This window comes from Crocodylus porosus, unplaced genomic scaffold (assembly GCF_001723895.1).
Source record: "Crocodylus porosus isolate Cpor-Errol unplaced genomic scaffold, CroPor_comp1, whole genome shotgun sequence".
In the NCBI taxonomy this organism is placed as follows: domain Eukaryota; kingdom Metazoa; phylum Chordata; order Crocodylia; family Crocodylidae; genus Crocodylus; species Crocodylus porosus.
The window spans coordinates 24,205,715-24,215,767 of NW_017728949.1; the positions used below are offsets into that span (position 1 = coordinate 24,205,715).

General features: G+C 37.1%; 1 protein-coding gene across 2 annotated transcripts in view; it reads left to right on the top strand.

The window, feature by feature from the left end:
- Nucleotides 1-10,053, top strand: part of PGAP1 (post-GPI attachment to proteins 1) — a 51,766-nt gene that overhangs the window by 33,468 nt on the left and 8,245 nt on the right. For both annotated transcript variants that reach the window (XM_019554483.1, XM_019554484.1), the window contains 5 exons: nucleotides 778-886; nucleotides 1,209-1,247; nucleotides 2,626-2,719; nucleotides 6,002-6,092; nucleotides 6,280-6,477. In XM_019554483.1, coding sequence (XP_019410028.1) covers nucleotides 778-886; nucleotides 1,209-1,247; nucleotides 2,626-2,719; nucleotides 6,002-6,092; nucleotides 6,280-6,477 — 531 coding nt within the window. The remainder of the gene's footprint in view (nucleotides 1-777; nucleotides 887-1,208; nucleotides 1,248-2,625; nucleotides 2,720-6,001; nucleotides 6,093-6,279; nucleotides 6,478-10,053) is intronic.

The following is a 10,053-nucleotide window of genomic DNA, read 5'->3' on the forward strand; positions in this document are numbered from 1 at the left end:
AGCTTTGGAAATACTTAAAGGCATGATGGACAAATTTAAATCAGCCTACAGTATTTGCAGAGAGAGACGGCCAGATCGGTTATTCCAGGAAGAGCTCCATTCCTGGAATAAGAGGTAATACTGTCCATTTATTTACCTGGCATACTCTTAAAGTGTTTTGAGGAAATAATTTTGCTGTTTTTCAGTAAAACTGTGGATGCAACCTAAATTCCAAAACACAGTGCTTTTATGATTGGCAAAGATGTAATTACAGTTATATTTTATGCTTTTTTAGATAAACATACATTCAAAATAAGGCCTTAGAAGTTATTCTAAATCACGATTCTGACTGTTATTGAGAGCCTGTTGATTGTAAGATTAGAATGTAAAGTGATTTTTTAAATAGGATTAACTGTAAACACATTGCAGATTAAAAGGAGTTTAAAGATCACTTTTCCCCTTTTGTACATATTTCCCTCCCTTTCTCCTAGTATAATTCCTGGACGTGGGATTTGATTGATTACTTTTGAGCCCATTCTCTACTCTGCTTTTTTCTTTATCAGCATTTGAATGGAGCCTCACTCCTAGAAGGTTAAACTTATTTAAATCCTGCTAGCTCAGAGGAAGAGATTGGAACTATTCATACCGCTCTAAACAACTCCTGTTTATGACATCTGGCTTGTCATTGTGACCCTTGTTTTGCTTCTGTTTTGAAAAACCTTGCATTAAAAATCTCAAAAATATTTTTGTATTTTTTGCTTATAACCAAAGTATTTACTTATTAAGTTGCCGTTTCAGAGTTCCATCTTTAGCTGAGATTTCTGCTAAACTCCATATTGCACAACCCGAAAATGACAGCAGTGTTGCAGTATTAAATATTTATTCATCCTCATATTGTCAATATGAAGTAAGTAATCTGCATTCATTTTTACAATTTATATTGTTGTAGAGCTGTTGAGATTTGTCTCTTGGCATATTGTAAATGACTGTTGGCAAGGAACTCTGTTATTTAATCCAGAATGTTCCTTTTCTTTCTATTAATATGGTACAAGTTTAAAATTGGTTATGCAGCAGGTGAAGTGGTACTGAAAGCTGATAAATATTTTTCAGGAAACCAAAAACTTAAGCATAAGTGTTAATATTCTACCTTTTGTGACTACCATTCAGAATACTTATCACTGAACAATGATAACAAGATATTAAAGTTCTTTTTTTGTGTGTTCAACAAGGTAACCATCAAGACTTCTTTCTTACAAGTTCTTGGACAAGTAAGAAAACCTTTTTAATGCTGTTTTGTGTAATGTATCCCTAGTAGTGTATTATGCATTGCCTTGTTAGTTAATGCCAGGGCACATGTGGAGAAGTACCTGGGTTTTTTTAAATAGTTTTTATCTTTGAATAGTCTTTATCTTAAGATAAAAAAATATATGAACATAGAGTGCACCAAAATAATGATATATTACTTTTTTTCTTAAATATTCATACAGTACTGTAAAACCTTTTTTTACTATGCCCTTTTGGGATTCTTTTTTGGATACTCTGTATGAGACTGAGACAACTCTGTTAGATTAAAGTTCTTTTTTACTCAGCAAGTCATCATGGTAAACTGAGCAACTCTGACACGAACTCCAAAATACTCATGGCTGGGTCATGAAAATGTTGCTAGTGATCTTTTCTGATGTATAAACTGACCAAACTAAACTATTTTTTACCTATACCTAATTTTTACTTATAGCTTGTCAGTATGTTAATTATAGGGCTTTATCATGATGTCATTTTATGATACAAAGCACCTCTGTGCAGTAAAATATTAGTTTATTGGATAAGTAGGTTCTTTTGACCTATAGTCTCCTCTAATCCTATTTTTTATTATCTGCTAATGGAAAGAGGAATGAAATACTCTGAATAATCATCTCCTTGAGGATTGCACTTTTGTTTCATGTTTATACACGTTCTTTTGAACGATATAAAATTCTGATTTTTGTTTTTACTACATATTTATTTTAGGGTGTATCAGTTATGTTCTCGAGCTGACTTCTAAGTTCAGTTGTTGTTTATTATTATCTTTTTTTTATGTGAAACAGTTGAGGTGTTAGTTTGTTCCTTATACACTTATCCCAAGGGGAGAAAATGTGGGTATGAACACACACACATTTTTGCCACTTCAGAAGGGGATGGGGTTCTGCTACTCAGAATGCCCTGTAGCTATTCTGTTGTAATTGTTACATTTGTATGTTTCTGTAGTGATACAAGTGAGCTAAATCCATCCTAATTTTGACACTGAATGAAGCAGGGCTAAATGTAGAGTGATTCTGCTGCATTTGTTACATCTGTATGATTCTTTAGGGGTATAGTTGCAGTGTAATAGCTTTTATCATATCTGTCTACACCCTCTGAAACATTTTTGAGAGGTTATTCCTATAACAAATACACAAACAGGGAGCTACTGAGTTGTGGGTTTATGAGCATTTCTCATGTATAGCTTTGATCACTAACAGGGAGTCCTTGAATGTGGACATACCAAGTGAAGAACAGAAATCATACCTCTTAAACTATGTAGCAATCACATTAGTATGAGCCTGTTGTATTAATCTCTTAATCCTTTTTTGTATACTCATGTTACTTTATAACTTCCTTGTCTTCCAGCTAATAAGATTCCATGGTGGTACCCTTCCTGTGTATGTTATTTCTAATATTCTTCTTGCATATGGAGGACAATTAAATACATTAATTTCAACAGGTAATGCTGCATAAAATGACTTAGAGCCGTGCTATAATCATATGCTTATATATTGTGATCAGTATGTTGCTTTCTGATTTCACAGGGGTACACCAAGGTGATTTGTCTTATGTTTTTAGGTTAATCCCTCAGAATTTTAAATAATTTCTCATGGTCCTAAAATTCTCCATATTTGACAAAGTTGTATATTCTGTGTTCTGTTTAACTTAAATATTTCCATTTAAATTGTTATCTGTTGAAAAATGACCTGAAGCATAAGGGGGGGGGGGGGGGGTCACTTTACTGCCTTTGGGTGGGGTCCTGTGCACCAAAACATCACTACTACGGCTCTGCATGAGAATGTGTTCAGAACAACTGTGGGGTATGGACAGATGTAACAATTTTATTGCTATTAAAGGATACTGATTCAAGCTCTTATGCTGTAACTGTTATATCTGTGTAATTCTGTAGTGATGTAAATGTAGGAAAACTGCTTCAACTTTAACTTACCTTCATTCAGAGTCAGTATTAGGGCAGTTTAGCTAATCTGTTTGACTACAGGATTATGCAGACCTAACAGACTATAATAGTTGACACATGCTCCAAGCAGTAGCTCCCTCACCCCTTTTAAAGTTGCTAAAATTTACGTCAGTAGCTTCTGATATTGTAAAGAGATAAGAAATTTCGGACAAAAGAATTCCATACCAACTGTGCTGATTGTAATTAAGCTATCCCTTGCATCAGTTTCTCCTTTTTAACTGTGGAGATGCAAAAGTATTTTAGCTACAATTGTGGCACTAAGGCATTTGAGTAGTAGTTCTAACCAATTGAAAAACAAAAGTTTCAATCTACACATATTCTTTATCACAGGATGAAGGATTTGCATCCTCAGAACATAGTTTTTGCATAAAGCTTGCTCTACGGCAATGTAGTGATATGCTATGTCACTGTATGGCACGCTACGGTGACGCAGCGATTGCGCAGGTCTACATGTGATCACCAGCTATGTCACTGTAGCAGCACACTCCCCCAGTATAGGTCATTGCTATGGCAGTGTAGCAGTGAAATCTAACTATGCACCACCCATACTACACTGTGCTTAAGTACTTCCAAGAGGAGGTACTAAATCACAGCAATATGTAGATGCACTCTTTAAGAAAGATTTGAGGAAGTTACTGGCAAGTTTATAATTTAACAAGTAAAAAGCCATAGTTCTTGATTTATGAAGAGGTTTATTACTTTAACACTTTGGACTTCAATCCTAACTCAAAATCCAGTTTTAATTCTGTTTCCTTTTTCAGTTTATATCCTCATCAAATAAATTCCTTAAATGTTTCCCTGGAAAATTTTACCCCCAAATACATGGACATGGTTCCATTGTTCTTAGATTTTATAGATTTCATAGACATTAGGGCTGGAAGGGATTTCGCAAGATCGTCTGGTCCAGTCCCCTGCCCAAGGGGCAGGAAGTCAGTTGGGGTCAGATCACCGAAGCAAGATAAGCATCCAAGCATTTCTTAAAGGTATCTGGAGTAGATATTTGCACCACTTCTGTAAGGAGTCTGTTCCAGACTCTGGAGACTCAGACAGTAAAACAGTTTTTCCTTCTGTCCAGTCTAAAACAGTCTTCCAGCTGTTTGTGGCAGACCTTGTCTTCCCTTGGGATGCCCTGGTGAACAGATGTTCTTCCAGTTCTTGATGCGTACCCTTTATATACTTATAGGCTGCCACCAAGTCACTCTTGAGCCTTCGCTTCTCCAGGCTGAAGAGTCTCGTGCCTCTCAGCCTCTCCTCATAAGGCCTGTTCTTTTGACCTCTAATCATGCATGTGGCTGCTTCAAAGGGTACTTTATGAACTTATCTGTATTTAGTGTTTTCACCTTTAAGTTGCTTTCTGGAATAACTTGTTTTTAATAGTCTTCCCAGGTACTCTGTCATGACACTTGGGAAGTTGCTATCTTGTCAGCCTTTTTTATGTGCTACTGCTAGTCTGCTAGAAATTTCTCTTTTTGTATGGTGGTTAATGTCAATATACAGCAAGCTATAACAACTCAGGGATTTTAACTAGCAATGTCATGGGAAAAACTGGAATATTAGAAGAAACAGTATGCACTGTGTGTGTGTGCAGTGCTGCCTACGTGTTCCTTTTCTTCTGTTGCCTTAAAACGGACTCAGTCACTGAGGTTCTGGAGTTTCTGGCTATCTAATTCAGTTTGTATAGTAAGCGAGCAAAATCATTTTGTAAGCATTCTAAGAGCATCTAGCTGTGCTATCTCTGCCAGACAAAATTTTCTGTCTTCATTTCGTAAACATTTTGTATTGTATAAAAGTATGGACTATTTATGCATGTGTGTATTTAAGTATATTTGTGAATTAATGCTGTTTCATATACAAACAGTAGTGTGACAGGGGGTGGGCCAGAGAGGCACCAGGTGAGGGGGGCACTGAAATTGTCTTCCCAACCAATTCACTGCTGCTCTGAGCGCACGCCCCACCACACTCTTGCATGGTTTGCCCCAGGTACCAGTTCTGTTTGTTATGCCACTGTACGCTTCGGTGAAACTATAAAAATTTACACCAGCTGATGATCTGGTGATGACCTTTGTATTTGTATATAGAATCTATCATGTTGTAGAGTTTAGTAGTTGCTGTAACTGAAATCTGTGGTAATGAAGGCTGTCTGAACATAAAGTCTCTTGTTATAAAGTAAAATATAGGAAATAATTTTTTAGAAAGCACAATGTTCTCTCCTATTACTATCCTCCACCAGCAAATGCCATCTTATGTGCGAGTGATGCAACACACACAATTACCTTATCAGACGTTTAAAGAAAATATAGTAAGAATGTAGAACTAGCCTGTTAGTCTAGTAACATGTTGAATATGGTAATAGATATTGAAGACATTACTTAAATTAAGACAGATTTTGTTGGCTGACTTCAACTGACAAGGCATGATTGTATTTGAAAAGCTAAAAGCAAGCCTCTACAAAAAACTGGCAGCCAGGCCCTTGTGCTGAAAAGCATCTTTCTTCAGCCTCAAGTGATATTAGTATAATTCACAAACTTTATAGTCTGTTTATCTAAAACTGTTGTTCCATGACATCTGGCTCTGATCAATCAATTAATTAATAAGCATTTGGTAAGAGCCTTGCTGTTGTGCAGTAAAAATATAAACCACTGCTACATCACTTAATATTAACTTTTAACTTTTAAAGTTGTTCTCAATTTCATTCTTCATTATTGAGCTCTTGTTTTGAGCTTTGGAGCAAGGAAGAAATTAGTTTGTTTTTTTTCCTTGTAGGTCAGTGTTCAGATTTTGCTCTTGTACTCTCAAGAACAGCCAGACCCTACAAAGTAGAGCCCGCTTTGAATATTATTACGTTTTTATTGGGGTAAGTTATTTTCTATTGTCTTGCTTAGGAGTTTCCAAAATAGAAGCCTCTGTTAAAACAGTTGGAGTCCTTTAACTCAGATTCTTTTCATGTGGATCTTACTGAAATGTAGCTATAAGAATGACTACATTTGGCTTGTAGCAATGATGAAAAAAGATAACTAATAATACTTTCATATTTTTGGCAGGTTTGCTTGGTTTAAAGATGTATGGGATGCACTGTTCTTACCAGAGATGGATACTGCTGTGCTGAATAATCAGGATGTGTGGTTCCCTCTTGTGTCCCTTGTTCTGTTTTTTTTTGGGACAGGCATTGCCTTTTGGGGTGGCATACTCTTCTCATCATCTCTAAGGCTCTTATCTTCTTTGTGGTTAGCCTTGACAAGGTAAAACAGCATAATACTATATGTCTTTGATTTGTTTTTTATTTTATTTTGTCCATAAGAATTTAAGATGTTTCATACTGGGTCAGACCAATAGGAGAGTACTGAGCCATATCTAGAATGATCTGTCGCCTACAAGACCCTTCCCAGCATCAACCACTTATTGGTTTAGAGAGGCCAGGGGAAACATTCCCAACCATTCTGCTCTATAGCTATTAATAGATTGACATCTATGAATTTATCCAGTCCCTTTTTGAACCTGGCTATGTTATCTGCCTCTACGACTTCCTGTGGCAACAAATTCCACAAATTAACTATGTACTGCATACAAAAAAGTATTTTCTCTTGTTAGTTTTAAACTTGTCACCTACTAATTTCAGTTTGTGCCTCCTAGTTTTAGTACTCTGTCACTTGGTGAACAATAGTTTGCTGTTCACTTGGTCCATACCCTTCATGATGCTATAGACTTCTATTATATACCCCTTCAGCCTTCTTTCCAAACTGAAGACCCCTGGCCTTTTTAGCCTCTCTTGGTTAGGGCAGTTGCTCTAGGCCCCTGATCATTTTGGTTGTCCTTCTCTGTACCTTTTCTAATTCTATAACATCCTTTTTGAGACGTGGGGACCAGAACTACACATTTTTTTCAATATGTGGGTGCACCATGGATTTGCATAATGGCATGATGATTTTCTCCATTTGTTTTCAGTTCCCTCCTTAACGATGCTAAATATTTTATTGGCATTTTTGATCACTGCTGCACATTGAAGTAATGTTCTTAAAGAACTGTGTACAATGACTCTAAGATGTCTTTTCTAAGTCGTAATGGCTAGTTCAGAACCCCACACTGTGTACATAGAGCAGAGGTAATTTTTTTCCAGGTGCATTACCTTGCAGTTGTTGACATAGAAGTTTGTCTGCTACTCTTTTGCCCACTCACTTAGCTTGGTGAGATCTTTTTGCAGCTCCTCTCTGTCAGCTTGGGACTTGACTACTTGGAACAAATTGGTGTTGTCTCCAAGCTTGGAGATTTCACTGTGCAGCCTCATTTCCAGATCATTCATGAAAATGTTGAACAAAATATGGCCCAGCACAGATACCTATGGGACTCCACTTTTGACCTTCCTCCATCCTGAAAAGTGACCATTTACACCAATGGTTTTTCATTTTTTTTCATTTGTGGACCCCTAAAAAATTTCAGATTAGAGGTGTGGACCCCTTTGGAAACTTTCAAATGGAGGTGTTGATCCCTTTGAGTTGTAAGTGTGGGTATTCACATACTTTTGATTGATCATCATAATCTTTTGTGGACCTCTTAGGCATAACATCTGTGGACACCCAGGGGTCCACAGACCACAGGTTGAAAACCACTGATGTAGACTACCTTTTGCTTCCTATCTTTTAATCAGATCTCAATCCACAAAATAACCTTCCCTCTGATCCTGGGGTAGCGTCCCTTTGGTGAGGGATTGCACTGAATGTGTTTTGAAAGTCTGAATTTATTTCACTCCTCTAAACTCTTTTAAGATAATTCATAAATTGTGTGGATGACATCCTACAGAATAGTTCAACCAAATCCTTTCCTTGACCATCAGGGCTTTCCAGTAATGTTACTAATGCAGTATTAGGATCATATTATGTCTTGTTTTGCATGCTCATAAAAGGAGGCATAAGCTGATTCTTTCTTCCTTCCGCTACCTTTTTGTTTCCAGTTTTCTCAAAACAAAAATGCATCCTTCTTGTGTTTCTTCAGGAGTAGCACAATAATGCAAACAGCTGTGGAAATAGATCTTTAAACTTAGAATCTAGCCCTTAGTGTTTAGTATTGGATGCCCTAAATTATGAAACACACCAAGGAGTTAGTAAAAATTATTCAGATGTGCATTTAAGTCTGCAGGAAATGTCATTTACAAATAATGTTTGCAAACTACTTTAATCTGTTTTTAATGTAAAGAATATTAAAATATGTAAGAAGAATAAAAATAATTTGAAATAATAGAACAGTAAATAATAGAACAGTAAACAGTGGATAATATGCTTTTAATAATTGTACACTGACATGGTCACCTGCAAGGTGTGTATGTGGGGCATCAGAAAATTAGTTTGGTTTTATCTCAGTAGGTACTCTCTGAGCAAAGAGCAGGTTCACCATATGAACTTTTATGAATATTAACACTTTTGACTTTCTGTTCAGTAGATGTGTGCTCTGAGTTTCTGCCACATCTCAAGCATGCATGGTGTCACTTTTCAACTTGGCTGTACTTAATGTTAATAGAATATAATATTTGTCTCAAGTGATATAACTCCTGCTCTTTAGTTTGTAAGGCTCTTAAAAACAGATTCCTCTTAAATTCCTTCTTGCTCTTCTGTTTTGGCTGAAATATGTGAATGCACGCTATATTTGAGAACATTCAGGATAGAGGCATTGAAGTCAGCAAAACCCACACTGCGTAGTCTGCTCTGGTGACCAGTAAATTGATGCACTCTGTTCAGAGTTTTTTTTGGGGGGGGAGGGGGTTACTATATGGATCCTCCAACACAAGTATCTGATCCAGTACCTCCAGTTGTCTTGGCTCCTCTTATCTGCTGTTCTGTCTGAGCTTCTCTGAATTTTATTTTGTTCTCCCACATAGAGTTTATGTCAGGGATGTTGAAGATATGATCCAGCCCATGGGTCTCAGATCAACCTCATGTACCACATGTAGGTTTGGGGCAAATCCATATTATATCCACAGACCAGCACCAGAGCCAGCACACAGGACTGGGGTTGCCTGTGCTGGACCAGCCCTGTATACTGGCTCGAGCATACGGCCAGTCTGTGGGTCTGCTTCAGCCCATGGGGCTGGATGAGCTTGGTATCCTTGGTTTAGATGATGTTTAGTTTCCTTTTTGTCCCATAGCAGAATACACGCATCTTTAGATGTTTTGCACAGCGTGCCTGATCATCATAATCTAAACAGAGAAATTCCTGTATACTTTTCTTGGCAGATTGCCATGTTTTTTTGGAGGACTTTCTTTGTTGATACCTCCATTTAGTCATGCTCTTATCTTGTTTGAACATATATTATATAATATAATATCTTTCTCTTAAGAACCAAGCTGTTTGCTGTCTTCGGTGTTGAATTCTTGCTATTATTCACCCATAGTGAATCTTAATTCCAGATTAAGACCAACACTGTTCTTTACTACGTTCTGCATCCTATTGTCTTTGACCTTTAAGGGCATCTCAGAATTCAAGGTGCTTTATTGATCTTTCATCTTCTCTGATTCTCAGAAAATCACTACATCCAGTTCTACCAGGTGAAAATGTTTGTTTTGTTTTTCAGTTCTTATTCTAAAGTAATTTTTTTTGCTATTTTTAATGAGATTGTCCACTGAATTTTCAAAAACAAACTTTTAAAGAGGTTTTGTCTATGTCCCCACCTCTTTTCCATGCCCTCTACCCCCATTCTCTTTGTTGCTGTTATAACACTCCTCAGACATTAGGGCTGGAAGGGACCTCAGGAGATCATCGAGTCCAGCCCCCTGCCCAAAGGGCAGGAAGTCAGCTGGGGTCATAGGATCCCAGCAAGATAAGCATCC